The sequence below is a fragment of the Conger conger genome, chromosome 2 (genome assembly GCF_963514075.1).
Source record: "Conger conger chromosome 2, fConCon1.1, whole genome shotgun sequence".
Taxonomy (NCBI): Eukaryota; Metazoa; Chordata; class Actinopteri; order Anguilliformes; family Congridae; genus Conger; species Conger conger.
The window spans coordinates 59,163,351-59,191,240 of record NC_083761.1 but is presented as its reverse complement, the minus strand read 5'-3'; the positions used below and the strand labels follow the sequence as shown (position 1 = coordinate 59,191,240).

The 27,890-nt window shown below is 38.3% G+C and overlaps 1 protein-coding gene across 1 annotated transcript in view; it reads right to left on the bottom strand.

Annotated features, from left to right (window-relative positions):
* Positions 1-27,890, bottom strand: part of LOC133119730 (glutamate receptor ionotropic, NMDA 2A-like) — a 126,614-nt gene that overhangs the window by 7,754 nt on the left and 90,970 nt on the right. The window contains exons 4-11 of the mRNA XM_061230097.1: positions 17,451-17,653; positions 11,908-12,076; positions 11,668-11,821; positions 11,123-11,248; positions 9,779-10,008; positions 4,956-5,116; positions 2,130-2,317; positions 202-440 (exon numbers count right to left, since the gene is read on the bottom strand). Of these exons, the coding sequence (XP_061086081.1) occupies positions 202-440; positions 2,130-2,317; positions 4,956-5,116; positions 9,779-10,008; positions 11,123-11,248; positions 11,668-11,821; positions 11,908-12,076; positions 17,451-17,653 (1,470 nt within the window). The remainder of the gene's footprint in view (positions 1-201; positions 441-2,129; positions 2,318-4,955; positions 5,117-9,778; positions 10,009-11,122; positions 11,249-11,667; positions 11,822-11,907; positions 12,077-17,450; positions 17,654-27,890) is intronic.

Genomic DNA, 27,890 nt, shown 5'->3' with positions numbered 1-27,890 from the left:
GGGGGTTCACTAATTTGAACTCTATGCTGAACAAAAATGTTGAATGCTCTGCACAGCAATGTGACAGTCACATAACAGACATGATAGACACAGGGGAGGGGGCACCATTTAGTGCACTCGTGCCTCACACAGCAGGTTCATAAAGCCTGTATAACAGCACTGTGGCTGAGTTTGGTAAGGACAGAGGAGATTGGGACATACCCTGCTGATGGTGAACAGCAGTCCAGGCTTGCCAGTACACACGCCAGTGAAACAGTAGCGCAGCCTCCAGTAGAACAAGTGCTCCCAGATGAAGACAATCATACTGAGAGCCATGGCTGTGGCCAGCATGTAGAAGACACCTGCCATGTTGTCAACATCCAACTGACTGCTCATAACCTCGTTCTTCTCGTTGTGGCAGATGCCTGTCAGCCACTGTGCTTCCAGCTCCTCCATCTCACCTGGGGGCACATTAGAAATGTATTAGAATGCTATTATTATTAGTATTATTACATTATTATACCTATTATTAATTATAATCATTATCAGTTGTATTCTAATTATTATTATTATTATTCAAATGGAATTTGGTTTCAAATGTCACTCAAAAGAAGACAGCAAGCAGGCATGCTGTGCATAATGAACAGGATGGAATGGTGTTGTTCCAGCAGTAGCAGTATCTTAGTAACGTATGTCCTTAAAAGCATTGTTGTACAAGATACAGCTTCCATGTGAACAGCACTGTTTTTTTAAGAGAAACATAAGAGGGGCTAAACGGTTTGGCCTGAACATTCAGTCTCAAATCACAGCAACAATTGGCAACTCTGCCTGTGATTTGGTATACATGGAGTTTTGCACCACAACATTTCAAAAGGAAAAAAAAAAATTTACTCATAACAATCTATTACTGTAGTGCAGGGTTCAGAAAGAGACATCAAATAAAAATAGACTTTAAATATTCATGGAATGTACGATACATTCACTTGAACATTCAGTCCTCGGTATTTGAGGTATTAAGCTCAGATACAGTGACTATAATGTAGGAGGGTGACAGTTGTGTAATCAAATTCTGCTTTACTTTTTCTGCTCTGCATTTTATTTTGTCTCAGCACTCACTTCAAAAACAATCCTAATTATGTACGGAAAAGAACTGAGGAATAATCGCACAAGCTGTGACAGACACAACTACACTGCTTGGATACATGCTACCCATTTGACAGGCAGAGAGAAGCTCACAGAAGAACTGGAAGAATAAAGGAATAGATAAGAAGCGCACAGAATATTATTTTCTTTCCCCTTCCAACATTTAATGCAACACTGAAAAACCATGTTTATTCATTTTAACTTCATTCTAATTCCCATGAGTGAGGCCAAGTCAAGTGCATGTGGGTGGTAGCATGATGTTATTTTACTAGTTCTCTGTTGCCTGCACTGATTTGTATGTGTTTCTGCCTCTGGCTCCCACTCTACACATCCCGTTTGCAGATAATTAAGGCTGTATCCCAAACGGTTCTCCAGCTAACAAACCCTGAGGATGATATGCAGTACTGTTGTGGCCACCATCTTAAGGGCCAATCCCGACCCACATGAAATGAGAGGAGGTCTTCATTACATTAAATTAGCAGATCCAGTCTAATCCAGAGTGACACTGTTTTCTTTATTGTCTTTAATTCTGTATATGTATATGTGTATAGTTCCCACAGTTATTTGCAAGGCTGTCTAGTAACCGCTTTCCAAATAATCTGTTCAATAATTTAATAGCGAGATGGATATCTTCATATGATTTACAGGGATTTTCATTTAGATAATCCAATAATCATGAACAATCCATATACTATAGCACGTGCATTAGCCAGTTTCACTAGTTTAGCAGGGTACTGTAATGTACAGTGTATTTGTGCCTTTTTTAAATTATGGCAAGCTAATCACTTTATTCAATGTTAGTTAGGTGGATTCTGCTTCACTGTCTGTTTCATTTGTCACCTCTCATCCCTTGCTGCTCATTACGCATATTGGCAGTTCTGAGACATAAGGAAATAGCACTACATGTGTCCACTTGTTTGCGAGGAATAGACGGAAAGAAGCACGTTGGCTGATATGTGACCTATGATTTCCCCAGCTACCCTCCTCCAAACAGATAGAGTGCATACCATCTCCGATGATGGCCAGGATTGCTAAATCAACCTGACGTTTCCAATATGAGCCTTTCTGTAGCGCAATCCCATAGCCCGTGGTGGCAAAGATGTAACCGCTCCCGATGGTCACCAGCTTACACCCCTCATCTCTCCCAGCCATGTAGTTTAGCACAGCTGCATCGTATATGAAGGCATCCAGTTTCCTGTCAGGAAAGAAAAGAAAAAAGTGAACACTAAAATGACTCCCAGCATAATGGAAGCAAGCAGGCTGAACAGATTTGATGCCATCAATCAATCTCTCCAGAATTTCCAGAAACATTTGGCTTTACTTTGCTTTGCTAACTGACAAGTCTTCACACATTAAAAATACTGGTACCAGTGTTGGAGTCACAGTTCCCCACACCTAACTCTATATCTTATAACAGTAGTGTATGCATTCCCCCAAAACAACACATAATTTCCACTCCGTGCCATTTAGATTGAAATGTATGGTATGCAGCCATCAATCAAGCTTTTTATGAGAGGCCTTTCTGACATTCTCAATGCTTTGGCCTGCTTTATTATTTTTTTTACATTGGCAGCTGTACATCAGTGACGAATGCGTAATATTTAGTTAACACTGTTTCGTGATAGGCCAGTTCCTTCCTGCTTCCTTTCCTTAAGATTAGTAAAAATTACTGCCTGCTGCTATTTTTCTCACTTCTCTCTTGTGCATGTCAAGAGATTGTTATGTGAACTTGTTCCGATCGTAGATTAAGGATATAAGATACTATAAGATATAAGATATAAGAACTTGACTAGTATCTTGTCATAGTGTGACCAGAGGTGCGTTGAAGATCGCAAACATTAGCGAACATATTCAAACTTGTTTCTGTTCCCCAAAAATGTTAGCTAACAATTTGAAAAAGTAGTGTGCTGTGAAATAGCTGCAGAATCAAATACCAATCAGCTAGCTGGCATTGTTAGATCTAAGTCATATCCATTTGTATTCAAAATGCATTGGTGGCGAACTAAATGGAATCATTAACTGTTCATTAATCATTATCAGTAACTGTTTGCTTCAAAAATAGTTTGCACCTCTGGTAGGAAATATAGTCACTGGGTGTTCCTGACCAAACCTTATCAGGTGTATGTTCCGGGTTGCTACAGACACATGTATTATATAGACACACCCCAAACATTTCAAAGCATGTATGGAGTGTGCTTTCTACCTGGATTAGACTTACTGCATTCTCCGTCGGGGTTGGAAATCAATTGTACTTGTAATTCAATGATCAATGGTCAATTAATACATTTTTGAAATGGTGAAGTAGCTGAATTGAAATAAGCATGTTTATTGTAACCTTAGGTGGTGGTTGGTAGCCTAGCCGGCTACTTTAGACTGACTGTACTGTAGTGTGGGTGATGGATAGCCATGACCTGATAGCAAGGTATTGCTTATTTTTGTTCCAACGTAAATTATTTTCAAACGTACCGATAATCCATGTGAGCCCAGTGTATTGAATGAGGTGTATTGCCTCTGTCACAGATTGCCATGAGAGTTAACGATCTGGGGATCTGAACTGGAGTGTTTCTGCATGTGTTTCAGATTTTTATCTGCATGATTTTATTTACGTAACAAACGGATGATGGATGTGTTGCTTAAGAGTATTGTGCTTTAGGACAACATGGGTGTGTCTTTAAAGGGTGAGTGTGGCAACGCGGATAGTGGTGCTGATATGTAAGGGCAGGCGGCTCAGCCAAAAGTATTCCTTGTAAAATTTCACGCGCACGCATCGTGTTTCTATAGTTTCGGCTTTTAATTTAAGTTAAGATTCACCAGATAAAGATTGAATAGAAATTGATCTGCATAACAGTGCAAAACTGTAGTAGTTGTGCTTCAGGTGAAAGTCTTGATTTCAATGTACTCCAAATCGCGATGTTGTAGGGGGAATGACACCACTTTCGGGTTACGGCACGTCAACTTCCGAGTACGAGTAGCCCGGACACGGACAATTGGTTGAACGGATACGGATACAGATACGAGTAATGCAGTACTTGCTCACCCCTAGTGCTTAATTTCAAAGCAATAATAAAGTTATTAATATTTCTAGTTTACTGTGGAAGTGTTTGTGGACAGTTATTGAAACATAGGCCTATATTAGAAATAAGACATTCTGCTGCCCGCTACTGTCGGAACATTGCAAATATTTCAGAGTGCTCACATTTCGCACCTGGTGGTGGTTGTGCGAACAACAAGTAGCACGGTTATGGTAGAAAAAACTAAAAATATATGCTAATTTTCAGCCGCTCAGCAGATCTCCCGAGGCAGAAGCGCCAAATGAAACACGAAACCACTGTAATAATAAATAGTAAACATCATCATTAGTGTGTCACATGACGTATCATGCATTAAAAAAAGGCTGGTCTTGAGGCTGTAAAAATATAATTTTCAAAAAAGTATTTCTGAGCTTCAGGAGTAAAAAAGATGAACATATAGCGACACAATTTTAATGTGCTATTATAACATCAAGGTGACACCAAGTGACATTAGCAGTAGTCTAGTGTCTAGGCCTCTGGAAGGTGCAAGTAGCTAATTGTGCTATTATTAATTGTTGGCTCACATTCAATAAAATACACCTAATAGGCCCTGGTGGGTACTGGGCTGAAGGGTATCTCAATTACGTGGACTTGCTATGCATTCACACATAGACAGTTTTAAAGATGGGAACATTGATGGATAATGTAGAGATATTTATGGGGGTAAATACAACCTAGATATCCGCCACAATATATGCTAGAAATGGCATTTAATTATTACCCCGTTCAATAGAAAAAGTGTTGGAAAATTAGAAGACCTACCCAGTTTTGAGGCTGACCAGTGCATCTTGCACCCCAGTCTGATGGTATTTGACCATGTACTGATGCATGTCAGGATAATTCTTCCTGATATTCCTTTCTGTACTTCCATTGGGAACTGTCCCAAAACGAAATGGAGGTGAATATGAATGTGGACTCTGGAACTATGGAGAGAAAAAACAAACATTTAGAAAATGTTCTGCTCCTCCTGCCTCACGCTCCCCTTCCAGCTTCTGTAAAATAAACATCCACAAAATGTTAATATTTAAACCAAAGCAATAACAGGGCAGGATTTGTACGGTATAGCTCAAAGCAGTGATATGAAAATGGTGCCCTTGCATTAGTTTTGATCTTCCCCATAAAAGGTATTAACTTTTATTTAATGATTGCAACTAGAGCAAAACCGAAACAGCCTTGCCAGTGTATTTCAATCAAGCTTTTTTCGATATGCAGTACATTGTTTTACTGTATCATTTTTCATTTCACTGATGTCCACAAGACCTGATGATGTCTGCTTGGCTTGAGGTGGAAGTAACTGTGTCACTAGAAAAGCCCCCATAGACCTTTAGTCAACAGCACTGCCAAATGCAACATATTATTCACAGCATAGCTCTCCTTATTGCTCCCTTCAAGTCTGAGAGCCTCAACAGTATTGTGTGTTCACAACCCCTGTCCCAGTCCTCATTATTTCAAATTATAGAAAAAGTCTTATGGCTGTCATCTTTTCCAGGGGTGTTTGCACAAAGTATTAAACCAGGGGTGCCAATAATTGTGAAACCTGTTTTTTGGGAAATATTTTTTGGTATTTGGAAAATGTAATGTTTTGTTGCTTTGTTCCAAATCATGGACTGATACGTTACAATGTTACACTTTCCTGTTTTGTGTTCATATGGCATTATATAACAGCAGACCATAACTTGTATTAATAACCTCACGACATGTATTATTATTAAGATATGTTTTAATCACCATATCACATCACCAAGCAATTGTTTTTCTATGTTTAAATCTCCAGCTCTGCATCATTGGATTGGCTACAGCTAGTATTATAGAACTGCTTGTTTGGTTCTCCCAACTCTTTGCAATAATGTTTTTTATAAGTTTATTATTTTAGTTTGATTAATTGTGTCATGCCTTAAAATTATGCATGGCAGCATCTATGCATGAATTCTAATTATTTAGGGGTAAGGGCATGAAGTGAGAAAATGAGAGAGGAAAGAAATAAAATGCTAAATTAACTCATTGAATCTCCCCAATGACGTCTCTCAAACACACTTAGTTTCTCACATTTTTTTCTACATGCACGTATTCTCACTTTAAAATTCTGAATCTATGTGTCTGTCACAGTTTCACACTTTCACTACAGATATTCTGCCTTTTAGGACAGTTGTTACATAACTAACCGCAGGGTACACAGTTCAAACATAAAAGCCTCTCCTCTGAGATATTTAAAACTTCAAAAGGCACTATGGCATACTAAAACACATATAATATAAGCAAATTGATTTATGGGTAAAATGCCACTGTGTATGTTTTAATATGTACACTTGTACATTGCCAGTTGTGCTAAAATGTGTGCAGTAGATTCATATGTATATACAATGGGCCTCATTTAACATACATATTTGACTGTAAATAAATTGAAAATGCATTTACACAAATAATGTGAGATTTATCAAAGATTTCAGATGTCAGTTTTTTATTCGGATCTGAACGGACTTCACGAGTGACCTCAGCTGTTTGTATTCTGTGCAGGAATGAACACACAAGGTTGTAATAAGTCATAGCTTAGGCTCCCTTGCTATGGCTGACCTATCTTTCCATTAAATTTACATTTATTGCTCTAAGATTTGGCACATCGCTTTGGAGAGAGTGCATTGTCAAAGACTGAACGATGTGTTTGGTGACGCTTGCAAGTCCATCTGCCCAGACACTGCCTTCTGAGTCTGTGCAACACACTCCCGTGCAACTCCAGAACATGTTCAGGTGTTTTCCGTCACCACTGTGTTCATCCAGTGTCGAAAACTGGGAAACAACATCCTCTGTAGCAGGGGTTTCGAACACATTTTACTTTAAAACCCCTGGAAGGTAGTGTCGAGGACCCGGCCCTAGGCCCGCCTGATGAGAGATTGACAGAAGATGGGTTAGGAAGGAATGCATTGTTAACCCCTCGCACACGCCATCGAGGTGGTAGCAAGAACGCCCGTAAGAGGAAAAATATGTGGTTCAAGATAAATGTACAACCGTTTATGGGCACTGAGGAGTCTGAAGTCAGAGGACTTAGATTTAGGGTTTTAGAGAGCAAGGCTAAAGGTCTGACTGAGGCCATGCGTAGAATGTGTTCTAGCATGACCGTGGAAGATGCTGAACATGCTGAACGGGAAATTGGTGACCCAGGGAGTTTGGCGTTCAAGGAAACCGTAGATGTGATAACATACTTAGTTGACACGTGTGGGCTTGCTCCTACAGGGGAGGAGCACAAGGCCTGGTTAAAGCAACAGGATGAGGAAAACAATGAAGATAATTGGGAGATCAAAGAGTATGAGGAGATGGAAAAATGTAGGAGAGATAAGGAAAACGGAAGGGATGTCAATACCGAAAGAAAATTAAGAGGCTTCAAGGGCCTTCCTGATTATAGCACAAATAATTTATCGGATAGATTCAAAGGACTAACAGTGGAGGAGTTAAATGATGAATTACACTCAGCTATTAGCTGGATTTCTTTTGTAGATCCCTTAAGGCGCCACAAAAAGGGGCACCTGAAGAGTGTATTGAGATGGTGGCAGGCACTAACTTCTGGCTTGCATGAGGTCAAGGTGTGGAGGAAGTCAAGGAGAGACTATGAAATTGAAACAGATACCAGTGATGAATAGATTCCTTAAAAAAATACAAAAAAGTTAGTGTTTTTCCACTCGTATATTGAGATGGTGGAAATTCCCAACCGGAGGGGCACATGAGATAAAGTATTGGGGAAATTTCTTTTGAGGTATGAGAAAATGACAGTGGGACAAACAGAAGTGATGAATATGGTCATTAAAAAGTTGCATAAGAGATAAATGTCTTCCCACTCGATATATTGGGGACATTTCTTATCAAAAAAGGTACACTCTTATATGCAAAAAGGATATATAAGGAATAAGCTTTTAGACCTTAGGATAGCAGTAGGATCTGAAACATTTCAAAAACCCTTAACAGGTTTTACCCAGGACTGGTTTTCAAAACATTCCCGTAGGATCATTCTCCTTGCATCATAAATAAATGACGTAGAGTTCCGTTGGCGATACTCACCAGTTTATTTGTTTTACAATAAAAATCTTTATACTAAAAATATTTAATCTCTATATTAAGGCTGCCGATCACACTTAAATGCAGATGGAGGAGACAAGTCGCAAATACTTGGCAAGCGACAAATTGCTACATGGAACTCAAATCTGCTGTCAATGAAACGTTTTGAAAAACATAGAACGCATTCGAGTATGGACAGGTCAAGGTAGCAGAAACTAAAACTAAAAATGCAGGTGTGAACGTAGCCAAAAATTAAATATGTTTGTTTTTAACTAGCCTGACATTCCACTGCTTTCACTACTGTAAAAACATATCACCCTCTGGGATAATTCCAGACAGCAACATCTCCTATAATTTCATGACCTTGCCTCAAATTTAATGTCAAATCACTTTTGTTTTACCTGTTTCAGAGTACAGTACGTGGAACTCAAGGCAAAGTTTACAGCAACAGCAATATCTTCCCAGGCTTTAGTCTTCCCCGACCCTGACATTCCACTGCTTATCCCCATTTAACACGGCATGCAGCATGGCTCCTGTGTGTATACGGCATGGAGGACGCCGCACCATATTTTACACTGCCTCCAATCGTTTTTTTTTTCAGTCCCATGTGGTGTAGTATATGTATTCTATCTAGCCTATATTAACAAAAGTAGGCAACAACCTATGTGTATATGTTCGTTTGGCACATTGAAATCGGCTACTTATTGGAAGCTATGATGGGGCTCCAAATACCATATTTTTCAATGTTGTCTTTATAAAGCCATTTCTGTGGCTCTTTATATTTCTCCACCAGGACATTCAGCTTTTCCTCATCCATTTTGTAACAATAAATAATAACAGAACAGAATAACCAACAATAAAACATTTTTTTAAAATCAGATCATGTGTAGGCTACACAATATTTTTTTATCTTTTCTAGGCAATATCTTTAAATTGCCTGGAATTGAATTCCGTGGTCCATACAAGGTATTTTAGGGGTGTAAATGTATGCTAATCGTAAGTTCTGTGCACACACTTTGGAATATCTTTCAAGAGACTCCATTGCACAACAGCCTGTAAAAATGCTACACAACAGTATTTGGAATTAGTCATACATTTTTCATACGTTTCTCCTTGTACGTTAGTCAGCCAGTCCTGTGCAGGCGTTGACTTCTGGTCTGTGATCTAATTGCTTAGCCAAGCTTTACAAACTTCAGACAAGAAGTACAGAAACCCTGAATAACCCGACACTGTTCCATTTGAAGACAAGGGTAAAAGGTATTTCCAATGCCCTTTTAATCATAGTCTTTTATTATTTAAATCTTTGTAGGCACTTGTCATTTTGGTTGAGTCCTGTAACAGCTCTGCCACAGTATCATTTACTCTACATGACTGGACTTCCTGTTCACAGCACAAATGTACTCACACAAAACCAACTAAGATTTTACTGAATATAATTCATACTCCCAACAAAATGCAATACATCTGATAAAAAGTATTTTCAGTTGAACAAATGCATTAACATAATAAATAAACAGACATAAAAACACAAAAGAACTGACCTTTTTGTCACTAAGTCCAGTGACCTGGTCAACAAACTCTTCCTGGATCATGAAGGCAGCCAGGTTGGCAGTGTAGCTGGCCAAGAAGATTACAGCAAAGAAGGCCCACACAGACACAATGAATTTACTGGTGGTCCCTCTGGGGTTCTGAACAGGCACAGAATTATTGAAAACCAGGCCCCACAGTAACCATATTGCTTTTCCAATTGTGAAGGAGGGTCCATGGGGGTCTGTAGAGATAGTTTAAACAGAAAAATAGATGAAAATGAAAATAATGGAAAAAGTCTTCATAAAAGGTCTAGAGGTTTGGTTGAAAATGTTTGTTAATTTCCTAATCCCAATACACTGTGGGTCAGACAGTGCAGTCAGACAATTGATCAGACAATTGATCACCTTATATTAAATCTATTTTCACCAATGGTGTATTATTCAGAAAGTGAAAGAACATTTTGTACAGTATTCAGATGCATTCCTTATTTTTCAGTTATAATCATGTATCTGCTCTAAATTAATTTAGTAGAAAGTGCCCAAGTGTCAAGTGTCTACTTGTTCAGACGGTACCATGAAGACAATAATACGTATAATACAATACATGTGTTCAGAATGTATTTGTAACCACGAGGTGTCATGTTATGGATTTTTGTACAAGAATAAATAAAATGTGAATGTGACTATGACTTTCATTCAGCTTTCAAATGAAAAAATCCATAAAATCTAAATAATTTAATTTAATCCTGTGTAAAACAAATGTAATGTGCTTTTATTGTTTATTCTATTATATTGTATTTGTTTTCTTCTGCCTGCTTGGATCTGTATGGCTGTACTTCTGTATTACAGTACAAATGAAAATATGTCCATGGTGGCCCTGGGTATACCACAGTAATTTTTAGCATCAAATTTGCATATTGTGATGGTGTTCAGTGATGGTGCTGTGTGCTTCAAGCGGTGTCTCTGTTTTGGAATGATGATGTCACAAAAGTCAGAAATGTTATGATGAGTCAGAGCAGTGCAACTTTATGAATAATATTGGACAGAAAAAAAATCAACCATGTTCAGTAGGGGTAGGTGTTCACATCTCAGCTATGCAGATAATTTGTGAGCCCTGACATTTTGTTAAAGACCTACTAAAATGTCTCACTCTGAATATTTTATCACCTTAAATTAATCTACTGATGGGGTAATGCTTCATAACCATGTCTCCCCAAGAGACACTGTAGTTTCAAAACAGATGCACACAATGCACAACCAGCTGCAGGGTTCTTATGGCATCTGACACATCCCAAAGTCTTTGAGTATAAAGCCACAAGTGTACGTCGGTTAAGGCTGTCACAAGTTCTGGCTCACCTCTGCCTTGTGCAAGGTTTCTGTTGAATCCCAGAGGGCTGACATACTCAAAGAGGAAGACAGCTATAGCAGTCACAATAAGCAGCATCACAAACATCATCACCCACACAGAAGCGCTGAAGGGCTCTGCAGAGAGGAGGAAGAATGGGACAAAGTCAGCAACTAATATCCCTGCGCACTGCTCCTGCCAACGCATCTGATTACAGACAATCTGAGGGGGATTAGAGCACTTTTATGCTGGGAAGTAAATGTGGATCTGGCATAGGGCCATTACTGGGGTTTCACTGATCAAGCCATGTAATTATCAACCTTATGTTAATTACATTGTTTGTTGATGCAAAACTATCAAATATCGTGGAACAGACTATTGATATAATGCTAATGAGTAGGCTACAAACACGTTTAACGTCACAGAGTGCTGTGCTCTGTACAAAGCTTTTGTATTCCTTGGAGCAATCGTGTCATCAAGCAAAATTAAAGCTTTGTGCTTCTCCAATTGTGCTGAACGTTTTTTCTCTCAAATAAATTTCCCCCTCGATATTTACCTAGAAAAGCAGACGGAGAGACGGTGCCATTGCTTCTTGAAACCATAACACTAATGCCTGTTTCCACGAAGGGAACAGAGAAATCGATGGCCTCAGAACGTTCCTCATTAATTGTCAGTGATCCCACAGCCATGATTGCTTTCTTGTACACCACCTGTGGAAAGAGTTCGGAGCACCATGAGCACTTAAGGTACAGGCCTAATATATGAAGGGAACCGTAGGTTACTCAGTTGGCCTCACCTCTCCCACCAAGCCATTCCAAACATTGTTGATCTTCTTTCCATGCTTGCCATTGGTTACCAGGTAGAGGTCATAGGTAAACTTCACATTCCTGGCGATCTTCTTCAGGATATCAATGCAAAAGCCTTTGCAACATTTTTTGATGTACGTTCCCTCTGCAGTGGTGTTGCTGTCAAATACAAAGTATGAATTTCAGGCTAGTAAATGAGGTAAGCCTTTTAATTAGGTGAACAATGCTGTCATCTAAAACTAGTCGCTGAGTAACATTACAGTCATTTGGCGGACACTGTTATCCAGAGAGACGTACAATAAAGTGCAAAAGTTGACACTGACTAAGCCATTACAAACTGTTAAACAAATCCTATATTTGCATATACAGTTAAAAGCAAAAATATTGGGACATTGACATGATCTATGTTGTTCTGGCTCTGCTAATACAAGGTTAAAGGGTAGACTGTCAGCTTTATTGTGGGGGTATTTATATCCATATTGGGTGATCCATATATGAATTTTCGTGGAGCAAAAGGTATAGAATTGACGATGAATTCTGAAGTATACAGAAATATTTGCACAGATACAAGCAAATGGCTCAAAACACTTTGGACTCTGCTTCACATTGCAGCTTGGTAATGGACCCCAACATAACTTGTTGAAGACTGAAGGGAAAACACACTACAAACAAACAGGTACTGAAGGCAGCTACAGTACAGCCCTGGCTGAGCAATAACAGCAGATACTGAGAAGAATTTTACCATGTAGTGTGCTTGGTATACCATGCCAGACATCCCACCCTTTGGAAATAACCAAAAATGTATTCCAAGAGACAGACCGGAGGGGGGTCCCCCGGCAAATTATGAGACTAGAGGGATTCTCTTACACTTTATGGTTCCTCAATTTGCCATGGGATAATGTGCATTTCAAAGACAGACATAAACACATACAGAGTCCTCCATAATGCTTGGGACAAATACCCATTATGTCTTTATTTGCTTCTGATTTGCCACAATTTCAGATTTGGGATTACACAATTAACAGTGCACATTCTCATCTTTAATTAAAGGATAGCTTTATACATTTTGGTTTCACCATGTAGAAATTACAGCGATGTTTATACATAGTCCCCCCCATTTCAGGGCACCATAATGTTGGGACACATGGGTTCACAGATGTTTATATCTCATCTGTCCACAAGACAGATGAGATAACTTATTAAAAATTAATTTATATCAGAATTGGGGCAAGCGCAAAGTATGGTGGAAGGAACTGCCCAAGAAACAAAGCATACCACCTCATCTGTGAAACATGGTTGTTGGGATGTTATGGCCTGGGCATGTATAGCTGCCAAAAGTACTGGCCCACAGTAACAATGAATAATCCAAAATGGTTCCAAACTTTTGCACAGGGCCCTCATAATCTTGCTTCAAAATTTGCAGAAAGGGCTCATGTTTAACTCTGTACCGTTTAGAGCTCAGGTTTGCTTTCGATCACATACAGATTCATTGTAACAGACATTTAAACCAGGGGTGCCCACATTTTTTTACCCCACTGTACACTATTGCCAATGGGAAAACACTGTAAAAGACAAATTGGCTTTTGGCATTCTGAAAGAACTGTCATAGAAACAGTTTATTATTGAATTCCATGTTGCATCTGTGAGAAAAGGTTTGTAGATTGTGGATCGAAAATGTTTAGCATCCGAGAAGGGCATTAAGGGCCTTATCACATTATGAAGTTCATGTGAAAAATTCATTTATGTTTTTGTTTATTATTGTGTTATTTTTCTGCACATTTATCAAGGGTGCCTATAAAAGTGTCTAATGTGAATGCTATCTAAATTACTGTAGCTATTTTAAGGACAAAATAGTGCTTAAATTACTTCGAGAGTGCATAAGTTTAAACTGCACTGCTGTAATCCCAAATGCTATAAGATTTGGTTCCAAAATTCATTAAATAATCAAAGCATACACACTTCAATGATATATTTAACTCCTTTCACTAAAAATGATCATGTTCCATTTATAAGCTTCCTTGAAATGTTCTGTTTGAGGGAGGAAATAACTGCTTTGAACAATTTCTTAATTACAATGAAAAAATGGCTTGCCTCCAGTCTCTCTGTTTCTCTGTCTGAAGCCAACTAATGTCAAAAAATTGCTGTTGGCTTGAGATTTCAAACACCTCATAAAGACAGCAGCCAATCTGCAACGCCTTAATTGCACATGTTCTTATGTCTCCCCAAGTGAGGAAGCACATCACTCTATTTACAGGGCAATAAAGTTTCTTATTTTATTAAAGGCTGCCAAAATCCTAGCATGTGCCTGCAGCCTAGTTTATGCAGTATACAATGCATCATCGCCATGGTAAACAAAATGAAGGCACATAAAATGTGCCTCATGACAGCAGCACCTCACTCCTATGTTAGAACTTCTCATATAGCTTCATAAATTCTTTAATCAAACTTATCCCAGAGTTTTATCTGGTCTCAATTAGGGATGGGACAGTATACAAATTTCGTGCCATGATTATCCTGGCCAAAATCATCCCCATTTATGGTATTATCTTGGCATAATGCTGAATATCTGAAAAAAAAAAAAAAAACATACTGCAATCACTTCACCACATATCAGAATACTAGACCATTCTGGATTTCCCATTTGTAAACCAAGCCAACGCTGAAAAGCAGGTTCTTGGGAAACATCTTAGCATGCATCTTTACAACTTATCAGCTGCCAATATTCACAGAAATATGTATACCGTTGGGTCAAGAAAGCCATTTATAAAGTAATTTAATACAAATTTACAATTTGTCCAAGCAGTGTGTAAATCACTCAAGTTGATATAATCGGAATTGTAAATACCATGCATCAGGAGGTATCAGAATTTCTTGACACCTCCTGATACATTTACAGAATTTAGAATTCTGACCATATCAACCAGCCAGTAGACTACTTTTCAACATGAATGCACAGTCATTCCTCGTAGGCTTAAAATATTTATGTAATGTTTTACATGGCACTTTGTGTGACTATTTGTAAACATTGACTTCTGCTCATTTTATCGTAATATCACATATATCAAAAGTAATTTTTATGTGTTGTTGTGTATGCTGGGGTCCATGACAAACTAGCAACGGTAGTTGGGTAACCCTCCCATCACAAGTCTCAATCCATGGAGCAATCTGAAGAACACAACTGCAAAGCATTTTCCCAAATCTGCTTTTCACCCCCATTAAATAATTGTAAAAGAGGCCAATTCAAAGTTATTATCAATATGTAACTGATTACGAATTCATAGGCTAAATTTCCATTGGCACAGAAAATTGAAAATGTGCTTCTGTGAAATGTACTGATACACTTTCAGGCTTGAGATAAAGCTTTATTTTAAACATTTATTGTTAGAATGCTCATCTCTCTCCTACACCATTTACACAATGAACTGTGAAAGAAGCAATTTTCTATTGAAAAAGTGTCCCCTTTCAGTGTTTTTGTATTTCAAAGAAAACAGACTGTACAGTAAAACAAACAGTTGACAAACTATATGTGAATTGCAGGTCTATATTTAAGAGTTTATATAAGAATCAATTTGTGGGATACCAAGGTTTCTAAATCTATCAGACTGCAGTAACTGCAAGACCAAATATCAATTTACCGGGCAGAGACTTTTCCTGTGTTGGAAACGCTGCAGTTGGTGAAAGGCTACATTGCAATTTATAACAGTCATTTAAAATTGTGTAGAATCCCTTGTGTAGAATCAATTGAATTATGCCATTATGTTTTGTACTGAGAGTATTTGCAATACATCCACAAAATCAAATACTTAATAATTGTACATACATTCTTTCAAATATTTGCTTCTCAGTGGCTTTCAAATAAGTGTATTTCCAAATACATCAAATAATCAAATACTTTTATTTGTAAATACAATTTTTCCCCCAAATAACTAAAATAAAAATATTTGTATGAATTCCATGTATATTAAATATTTCAAATATGTATTTGACCTACGTCTGATGTTCAGTTGTGTCTTTGCATGTGTAACAGACAGTAGGGTGAAAGCACATTACACATTAGCCTATGTAGGTACATTTCAAGAATTATGCCATTATAAAAGCAATGAAATTTAAGACCAAGTTTTAGTTGGTCAAAACTCTAATGCTTTTAGCTGCATGAAAACAGGAATACGCTGATAATTACTATGGTCCCACCTCATTTAAAGACCAAACAAGTCATTTGATATTTTAAAACAGAAGGCACTGGTTAGAAAAAGGACAATTGTGTCTCTGAAACTAGCAATAACACTGGCATTTTGGGTTACAAAAAAAACGTTACATTTGAGTACAAGATAGAGCCCTATGTGTTTGATTACTACATATCACTGAATCTAATGAGAACTATAGAGATGAATTCAAACTGTACAGGTGCATTTATGTTATTGACAGCAATGAGAGAACACTGTTCAGTTCCTGGAAAGTTCAGGCTAATTAGAGAGCTACTGCTCCATGTGACTACTCAGGCGAATGGCAAGATGTCCAGTCATGAAGTTCTCAAATGTTCTTTCTGAATACTACCCAGTCCCAGTAGGACAAAGCAAAACTTTGTCCTGCAATTCCCTGTGTCATACACTAACATGATTATCCTCAGGCCAAGGGACTAGCTATATGTATTCTTACCTAATCACATCATCTGCATTCTGCATGGCAGAATCCTATATAGAGCACAGATATTTCTACTGCATAGAATCCAATATCATCAAAAGCATTATTAACAAATGTGCTAACCTCTTCAACAATTAATGCTTTAGCCCTTGCTATTATATACTGTCCAGGGATTGTATGCCTACTAAAGTACTATAATGAAAACATGTGATATAATTTCGGTTGACATGCCTTTTGAGACCAGATACTTATTGGGAACAACTTTACATGATACAGATATTGAATTGAAAATATACAGTATCTTGCTTCTCAAACACTTTGAAAGTTGGGTAAATAGTCTCCAGACAACATTCTTCTTCCAAGTGGCAGATAAATCATTTAAGTCCTCCAATGTGAAATGTGTTTTTTATGGAGGTTTCAGCCGTGGTCCACTTTTGTCACTATCACTATCTGAGTAGGCACAATGGATGCTCCAGTAGGAATTTTGATGTTGGAGTAATGGAATGGGAAGTACTGGCCCATGTGTAAGTGGACAAGTGTGCCAACGTGTCTCAGTGCCGCTAATCTCATAAATATCCCACAGGTCTCTAGCTATCTTATATTATCACACTGTAAAATCATGTAAGAACTGCTTGTCAAAAATAGATTGTAGACCCCATTGCCTGAAGTAGGTGACCTGTGAGTTATTAGAAGGGATGAATTTTAGATCAAATGTTGTTCTTTCAGGTAAGTTGTTTCATGTTTTGGAAATTTGCAGCACAGAAAACTTCCTAAGGCTAACTTGGGAATGCGAAGCACAAAACTGCTGAATGCAGCACCAAAATAGTCAAGAGGGAGCAATGCATCCCTATAAGGGTGTTTAAGAGAGTGCAGTGGGGGAGGGAGGACTCACTCTTTGATGTGTTTGCGGCAGGGCACAGAGTTCCTCATGCAAGTGCCTGTTAGGCGCTCCACGTTCTCCACAATGACGAAGGGCTTCTCCTCCAGAGTCACGATGCTCAGGTGGTTGTCGTCTGTCTCCGCGTCACCGAAGGAGTTGAAGCGGGGCCAGACCGGATACTTCAAGGTCAAGGACTTGTTCTCCCATTTGCCCATCTACAAAAAAACACAACAGCACTCAGTAAGTCTGCTCGTTCAGCATGGCATTTGGAGCAGATCAGGACCAGAGGGGGATAAAGCCAGTTTGTGTATCTAAACTAAGGACACCCCCCTCCCCCCCCCCCCCCCAGGCTCCAGGTATGGCACCCTGGTATGCAGTATAATGCAAGTATCCTTCAATGCAAGACATTTTTGTATGCCCAGATGGTAAATGGCAAATGGACTGCATTTGTCCAAAGCACTTTACAATTAATGCCTCTCATTCACACACACAGACACACACACACACACACACACAGACACACACACACACTGCTATGCAAGGCACCAATCAGCTCATTGGCAGCAATTGGGGGTTAGGGGTCTTACTCAACCACAAACAACAACCGCTCTTACCTCCTTAGCTATACTTAGCTATGCCCTGATGTAAGAATGAGAAGAGTGTAATTTGCTAGATATTAAATGCACAGTATAGATTGTCTTCTGTGCTTGTAGCTCAAAGAGAGCGTACTGTTTTCTTGTAGAACATTTTCAAATCCCTTCTTTATATCCATAGGAGAACCATCAAAATGACCCAGTTTGTGTCATTAAGTGATCAAACAGAATCCTGCAGAAGGTATTTGTGTTGCAAGGCAAATCAATGTTTTAAATTGGTGAAGTGAAGTGTTTCAATGTAGAGGGAGAACAATAAGCAATTTCACAAATCTATCATACTACCACATTCTGTGAGAAGAAGGCAAACAGACAAATGAACATTCAGCATGCTGGGTCAGTGCACCAGAGAATGTAAAATGCTGCAGCTCAAGTGATACTAACCTGTGTCAAATGCAATGGAGGTTAATGTCATTTATACCACCAACCTCCCATGGGACTGAAAAGATTCATGTTCAATGCAAATATTTTACACTGATGGGTATATGTCCCTTCGAAATAGTGTATGGGAACACAATAGCAACCTGAACCACCGCACCGCTATCCAGGGTGACCTGCTCTCAAAACTATAAATAGTGCTTTGCCTTCTGCTATGAGGCCACCATCTCAAACACTGCAGGAGCATGTGATTCCTGTCTAAAGCTGGAAATACACAACCCAAATTAATGCTCTGCCACTTTCAACCTAGTTTTTACCATTACAAATGTCCTTGTACGCAAATGTTTATGTAGCAATGCCTTCCAGCCCATGGCAAGGCAGCACTATAGGCCTAGGTAAAATACTGTATATTTTCCAATTAATATCTGTGTACATATTGCGTTTTCTATACATAGACAGTCAGTAGCTGCAAATGGCTTCAAGAGGGGACATACAACAAATGTCAATACCAAATGTATTACTTCACTGCATTATATAGACTGTGAAAAGGTCTGCATTCTCTATCAACCAGGCTTTTATAAATTTGTAAGGAAGATTGACAGTTGGCATAATGACATTTAAAACTTCCCATCACTGCTTAATAGGCCCTCTACATGTTGAACAAAAGTGTGTGGGTGAAGTGATGGGCAAAAAAAAAAAAAAAACTAGCTTGCAACGCAACCTTAGATTGCAGAGTAAAAGACGTTATTCAACTTTGTTGTGCTGCTATCTTAACAAAATAATTTATTCAATAAAGTGGTGGTCAAATATTTCAGCCCCTGAATGCAATATATTTTAGTGATCTTCCTCAGGTAGGTTTGATTTTAACATTCGTAGCGACACAATTGCTTTAAAGGCTACCAATAACCCTGTCACCCCAACATGAGCAAGTATATGGTACAGTTAAATATCTTGAACATTATGAATTGTATATTAATATGTGGATGTTCATGTGTGAATTACGGGTAAGTGGGGGAAGCACAGTAGGTCCTACTGTATATAAAGGGCAATGTTCCTCTTTAGTATGCTGAAAAGGGGGGAAATTCACAGTGTTTTCTATCTGGTACAATGCTGGTTGTACAGTGACCTGGAAATAATTTGTGTTGGTTGTGAGAATAATGGCTTCATCACCTCCCATAGATGACACCACAGAGAAACCTACAACCAGCAGTCAAGCAGCCTAGGGGGAAATGTGAACCGTGGTCAATAAATACTTAATGTAACTCATACTTCTGATAACACCTCCCACTGCCCCATTTTTCTACCACTTTTGCTTCCTCTTGCATGTGCATGCGATTATTTCCTGTGAAGGATGCATAAGCTGACTTTACACAAAGTGATGCCTCTGAAACTCGTCTTAGATTTCCCCTTGAAAACCTCAACTTACTCTCAAGATATTTCAGATGGATGTGTGAAATCATTCACTGAAGGATTGTTAACCTCCTTCTGAAGGCACCTCTCAAGGATGGGTTATATACAGTGGTTATATATAGAATATTCTGAGTAAAAATAATATTCATTTTAAAAATATCCAGATCAGAATGTAAAAAGAGATTTAATTAAGATCAATAACTAAATAAGATCAAGGATTAAATAAAACAGAATCCAAAAGTAGTGTTTTTGCATGTAGTGCCACAAAGTGTAAATTCTAAAACATGTTTAGCATTTGCAAGTAATTCAGAGTGATCATATGCTAGAATTAATTTTCGGATCCTGTAGTTGCATTTGAAATTTGTAGCCTTATAATGCCCAGCTGGGAGTGATGTACACTGTAATTGGACTTTCATAAACTTTGCATTCAAAAACTAGTAATTCCATATGTGAGCAAACATATGGAATAAAGGCATGTGTCAAAATGTAATTTTTTATCTTCAGTGCTACAAAATGTGGTATACCCTGCTGTTCCATGTTCCTGCTGTTTCATTTGCTGAATTGTTCATTTCCTCTATTATATATCTGTCAGACTGAATGGTTTCAGATATTTATACAATGGTTTTATTTAATCAAAAAAATGAATAAACTACCAAATCACCCTATTGAGATGCTGTGGTAGGATGTGAAGTGAGCCCAAAAAGTTTGGTTACAATTACAATTGCTGCTAAAAGTGGTGCAACCTATTATTAAAGGCATACTATGCAGGCTTTTCACCTTGAAAATATTATAAAAACAACAAGCATGCTCAGTTAGATGACCCACTGGCAACCTGTCTCTTTTCACATCTGCCCAATACCTTGCTTGTCTACTTGTATTTGTTATTCTAAAAACTGGTTGGGACGTTTCTGGCCTCTGGCGTGGCCCTTTTTTTCTTTCTGTGCCGTATCTAAAAAGCATTTGTCCAATAGGCTGAACTCATAAGCTCTGTGGACCAATAATATAAAGAGGAGGAGGAAAAATGTATATGTTTGAGAAGGGATGGACTGGTGTAAAATCTAGAAAATGCTGAATACCTGAATCCTGATAATTCTGGGTAAAATAAAATATATTATAGTTGCTGGACACCTTTGACAATGATCATTTACATTAGAATAGGTTGTTTTAAAAAGATGTGATTTAAAAGAATCCAGTGACTCACACAAAGCAATGAATGAAAAGTTATATAGAATGCAGAGCTTAAATCCTAAGTCTAATGCAGGAAAGGACTTTCAAACTGAGAGGTCGATAAAGCATGAGGGGATTTATCACGGCCAGGACTTGTATATTCACAATAAATAAAAGTGCATAAAAAGTCAAATGATCATAATGTGAAATAAAAAAATAAAAAAAACATTTACTACTTGTTTGCAAATCCTTTGTATTTCAAGTCTGTGACCCATTGAGAAGATGCTGGGTATCTTCCAGACATAACCAAGGAGCTTAACAAGAAGAAAGGTGGAAGTGTTTGACGTGGCACAGTCAGTCACCAGATTTAAACCCCATTGAACATGCTTGTCACATTGTCAAAGGGAAACTGAAGTCCGAAACTCCAGCATGTGTATACCAATTAAAAGAGGCAGGGGTAAAAGCCTGGCAGCGCAGCTCAAAGGCTCACATCATGAACCTAGTGATGTCCAGTGTAGGGGTATGCAGTTATCAAATGTAGGGGTATGCAATTAAAATTACTGTGTCCCAATATTTGTGCTTACTTGGAATGGGGGGGGGATGTGTCTTATCGCATGGCATTGTGAATGCCATTGTTAACTTGAAAATACTAATTTAATTAGTACAGTGGAAACTGGTTTTACATAACTGTCCCAATACTTTTGCATTAAAGTGTATATATAATAATATATTAATAATATACAAACATAATTTAAAAGTGATTCCTTATGGATGTCTTTAGTTCTTCTAAATATGGGCTGTTGTTTTATTTTTAAGTAAAAAATAAAAAGCATCTCATTCTCATTTAATTACACAATTATACAGTATATTAGTTCTGTAGATTTATCATTGGAATAAATTTAAAAAACACTAAAATAAGAAACACTTCAGGGAAAGCTGGACATGATAAAATGCAACTGAAGTACGATCTGAACCTCTTCAGACTGGATTTTGGTTCCGCTCCTATCCCACCTTTTGTACAAATTAAGGTTAATGTGTCCTTATGGTTTTAGGCTATATTTTAAGGACATGAAAAAGTACTTGCCCTTTTTCCAACTTCCTATATTATTGCATATATGTCATGCTGAATGGATTCAGTTATTTAGACTAAATAACCGTTTTAAACAGCTCTAAAATGATTATTTCATCCATTTAATCACAACGTTATCAAGAACCCATATAATTAGTCCATAAAAGGGTCAAGTAATTTCTAAGGCTCTGGGACTGAACATAGTGAGAGCTATTATCTCCAAATGGAGAACACTTAGAACCACATTTTTTTCGAGGATGCAGCGACAACTCATCTAGGAAGTCACAAAAGATCTCAAACATCCAAAGAACTGCAGGTGGAAAACACAGCTTACCAAGAGAAATATCAATGCTCATCTCACATTCGCAAAAAAGCAACTGGATGATCCTGATAATGTGATAATTCTCTATAGACCAATGAGTTGAAAATTGAACTTTATGGATGACAAATTTCCCATTATGTCTTGTGTAAAGGAAATACAGCATTTCCCAGACAGGGTTCGTACAATTTAAAATTTTGTCAAAAGATTTTAAACCATTCAGTGTGACAAGTATGCTATAATAGAGGGTATAGGCTATTCTATTATTTCATGGCACTATAAATACTTATATGTACTTTGAATTTGTATTTTGATTCTTGGTATAGTTAACTTGCACTGTTGCTTTAGTGATGTTGTATCTATAGTAACTGGTCCGGGACTAGTTTCTAGCTAGTTTCAGAAAGTTGTAAGCAGGACTGGGCGTGTGCGCAATTGCGTGCTTGTCAGAGCAGGACTGCACACAGTAACGATGACATCCAGATTATTGATGAGAAATTGGATAATTTCATGCACTTGCTCGCAGCGGTGGTGAAAATCTTGTAGCGACGGTCCGCCGCTACTGAATGAATGTTGCGAAAACACTGCTATTAATATTATTTATTTTTGATTGTCTCCTGTATTGTGAACAGTGAATGTTTTGCTACAGCTTTGGACTATATCAGATTTTGTTTTTACATTTTTCACAGGTATACTATATATATATATATATATATATATATATATATATATATATATATATATATATATATAAATATATATATATTTGCTTTAAAAATATTATTTTAATTTTTCTTCCTCATAGCATCAGTACCATTTCCAACTGACTGTGTTCCAGCATGGTGGATGTTTTTTGGACTAGTCTTACAGTATGACGTATTGAGAGCTGCCTTTGCCCTTTGTGTTGTGATGAATATATATCTGCATCGCTCCTTCTTCTTGGCACAAATAGCTGAAACTGAGGCGGTGTGTCAGGACCTGCTGCTATTCCCTGACACATCACTGAGCATTTTCCCCACACAGCTCACTTGTTTTTACCTCACTGACTAAATGTCTTCCCCTCTGGCAGAAAAATGGCCTAGCCCTTCAACAGGCTGTCCAAACGCAATATGTTGTATCCTGCTGCATCGAATTCTCTGCTGCCGTTTTAATGGGTAATGTTCACCCAAAAAATCTCTGATTGGAGTTGAGGAGACTTTGCCTGCTGGAGATGTTATGGTGCTTCTGTGGTCCACCACAGGTCCCTTCCTCCTTTCCTCTGAGTCACCACACGATGCCTCCCCCCCCATGCCCACGGATGATGTTGCCAGTGACATTCCAGAAGACAGAGCTTCATTTCCTTCTCCTTCAGTGGGTGACATCATGCCTCACATCTCAGTGCTCCCTCGCCAATCTTGGCATTCTATTCTGACTCCTACACAGGTCTGTGAGGCAGGCCCTCTTATCAGTCATAGCACTGCTTGCTACATTCATCCCACATGCTGCCGGGCTGCAGCTTTAGGCTAGCTTTCTATTTCATGGCTCCATCTCTATCATGCCTGTCTCATGTTGGGCACATATTCTGTCGACACAAGGTCCACAATGAAGGGAAGCCACACAGCATCTGAAAAAACATTTATGTATTTTTGTGCTAAATGCAATGACATGGCTCAGGCTACATGATGTTTTTGCACTGGGTCATAGGCAGAGGGTGTTACACTGTGTTACACAGGCAGAGCTAGTTGCTTACCATCACATAAAGGCCTGAATCTATTGGTTAACACTCATGTAGACAGGAGAGTACATTGTAGTCCTTCAAGTATTTGGAGAGTGACACAATTTTAGTTGTTTTGGCACAGCATTTTATGAGGCCAAAGGTAATTTAACATATTAACATAATTGTAAATTAAGTTATAATATTTTGTATAGGTTGCAAATCCTTTGCAATCGATTACTGGACATTTTAAACTATGTCTCAATTTAAAATAATTTTTCCACCTCATGATGGCCTAACATGTATAAAAAGGGCTGAAAATTGTTTAATTTCAAATCCACTGTGCTAGAGTACAGAGCCAAAACAACCAGAATTGTATCATTGTCCAAATATTTGTGGACTGTGCTGTATGATGTCCCATGTTACTCTACATAATGTATTCACATGGGAAACAGACTGGCTCTTGACCTCCCAGCTCTGCTCAGCAAGCCAGCATGTCCGTGGGTGTAGCAAGCACATACTAATCACACCTCCAGCTCCAGCAGCATAGACACCAAGTCTGATAGTGGTGACAAATAAATTGAATGAATGTCTTGAGGCTTGATAAAGACATGGTGAATTGTATGGCACAGTTTAATTACTTATTAATCTGTCAGACAAAACCAAAAATCAACAATTATACACCACACCCCCAAAAAGAGAGTGATTGTTCTTCATGGAGATACTGTACATACAGTACTGTGATAAAATTTTGGCACCCCTGGTCAAAAAGCATTTTACCATTAATATCTAAGTGAACAGAAGCAAACATGACACATTTCTTCTAATTTTAAAACAAGATTCTTTTATTTACATTTTTTAGTTTCAAAATAATAAAAAATGGAAAGGGCCCTTTGCCAAAGTTTGGGAACCCTGTCAGTTAGTACTTTGTAACTCCTCCTCGGGCAACTTGTAAACAATTCCTGTAGCCAGCTACAGTCTTTCAATTCTCGCTGTTGGAATTTTTCCCCATTCTTCCTGGCAGAGCACATCTAGCTCAGAAATATTATTTGGCCTCCTTTCATGTATGCCATGTTTGAGATCGTTCCTAAAATTTTCAATAACATTCAAGCCTGGGGACTGTTGTGGCCATTCCAAAACCTTCATCTGTCTTTCCTGGAGGTACTTCATGGTTGATTTCGAGGTATGCTTTGGATCATTATCTTGCTGGAATACCCAAGCACTCTTAAACTTCAATGTCTGGACTGACCTTTGAACATTAGCCTCTAGAATTTCTTATTTGGTGGAATCCATTTTAACTTCCACTCGCACAACATTTCATGTGCCAGCAGCTGCCACACACCCCCAAAGCATAATGGATCCCCCTCCATGCTTCACAGTTGGCAAGGTGTTCTTCTCTACAAAGGCTTCACCATTTTTTCTCTCCACATACTTTCTTTGGTGGTGGCCAAAAAGTTCAATTTTGGTTTTGTCAGTCCAAAGCACATTGTTCCAAAAGGCTTCAGGCTTCTAAATGTTTTCTTTTGCATACTTCAGATGCTTAATTTTGTGTTGAGTCACCTCTGCCATGTAGGTCTTTGTTGCTTAAAGTATGTTGTATTGTTGTCCTGTGAACAGCTAGACCTATGTTTGCTACTCTTTTTTGCAGCTCTTTGGCAGTGATGTGTGGGCTCTTCTGAGCATTTCTCACAAAGGCCTCAGGCCATTCTATCTGAAATCTTTCTTGGTCTTCCAGACTTTGCCTTGACTTCAACTGTTCCATTTATCCTCAGATGTTCTAATAATGTTTCTGACAGTGGAAATAGGTAGTATGAAACATTGAAATAGTTTTTGTATCCTTCTCCTTTTTGGTGGAAATGAACCATCTTCATTCTGAAATCCTTGGCAACTGTTTAGAGGAACCCATGATTGTTAATGCCAGACAGAACAGCCACTGCAGTTGGATACTTTAGAAGGCATGGATTTACTACAGAATAAAACGTTCAGCCCTGAAATTATACTCACCTGACTCATTGAAGCCATAACGAGTAAATCAACTGGGTCTGGGCCTTAGCAATCATCTTTTTAAAAAGTAACAAAGAATAATCCAAAAGGGTGCCCAAACCTTTGCACTGGACCTTTTTTTTTTTTTTTTTTTTTGTAAACAGTAAAAAAATAAAATAAAATTTTATGCTTTAAAATTTGTAGAAAGGTCTCATTTTACCATTCAGAGTTGTATTCGATCACATGCAGATTCATTGCAACAGACATTTAAACCAGGGATGCCCAAATTTTTACACCCCACTATACAACTGGAATCTGTCATTGGATTCAGAGTATGGTTTTTCAGCATCTCTTCTATCCAGATGCTGTGAAGAATAACAGCTGGTAAATGCACACAGACAGCTCAAACATTTGGGAGCTGGAACCAAGTGTACAATATTCATCACATAATGGGATGCTTCTAGTCTGTGTTAGATAGTCCTCAGCTGAACTGAATGTCATTTTGACATAATGAAAGTTGTTAATTTATTCCGCTTGTCTAAATGGAACTAATTGGTTTCAACTCTACATATTTCACCTGCACCAAAAAGAAAATTGAACAAAATGGCAGTTTTTATGTCACCACAGGCACAGAGATGAGCAGTTTAATTGTTGGCTCTGTCAGCCCCGTTGCTGTCCAGAGCCAATTTAATGGCTCAGATTTCCTGATCACACTTCACACTTGCAACCTGCTCCTCTCTCCTTCTACTGTACATCTCACTTCAGTGATGATTACACGCATCTATATTTCTACCTATACCACTCTCACCTGCAGGCCACAAACATTAAATCAGAAGCACTTAGGCAAACTGTTCCTTCTTCTGTTCGAGAAGATATGGGAGGAAAATGGAGAGAAAATGCTTGCGCGAAAGCCAAGAGTGGAGAGCAAAAGCTAGATCACTCATATCACAAACCCATTAAGTGATATACCCAAAACATGACTAATTTCATAAGAAGGATTATTCATGGCTTCTGTGATGAGGGCTGTAGAGGAGGAGGCTGCTTGTACTAACAGACTGTAGAGGCACTTGCCCAGGGCTCTTGCCTCCTTACAAGGCTCGCCTACTCCAGTCAACTTTGTTGTAGCAGAAAGGCTTTACAGAGGAGAAGGTCACCTGCCTTAGCTTGCATCATTCTGTAACTTTTAAAGAAATGTATTGTATATCAATGAATCTCACCAAACCGGAACAAGAAAAATGCAAGATACCATGAGCTCCATAAGTTGTGGGACATATAAAAAGAAAAATATAACACACCAACACCAGTATTGCTTTCATCCCCTTGGGGAACTGTTACCACAGAGGAAAAGCAATTTAAAGGTTAACTCATGCTCTGTCAGCTTGTCTTTTCGCTTTGCTGTATTTGCTCCCACACTGCAGCAGCTAGTTAACAACAAACACTCCAATGAAATCTGATCCCAAACCACAGACTCTGTAGGCACAACCACCAATCCCCTCACTGAAAAAAGTCCCCCATCCATAGACATCCCAAACACATTTCAGAACATTTTAAATACAGGTAAAGGAGCATGAATTTGACAAAAGTGTGCAAAGACAGATTTCCATCATAGATATGGCTTAGCATTGTTATTTCAAACAAAATATGCCTTTAACAGGACTGAAATATAGATCCAACAGTATTTGTTTTTTTTTGTTTGGGACAGATTTAAGTATAGTCGATATTTGACTATAGTAAGCCAAATGACTTAATCAATGTAAGGATTAATACAAAGGTAACAACTGATTTC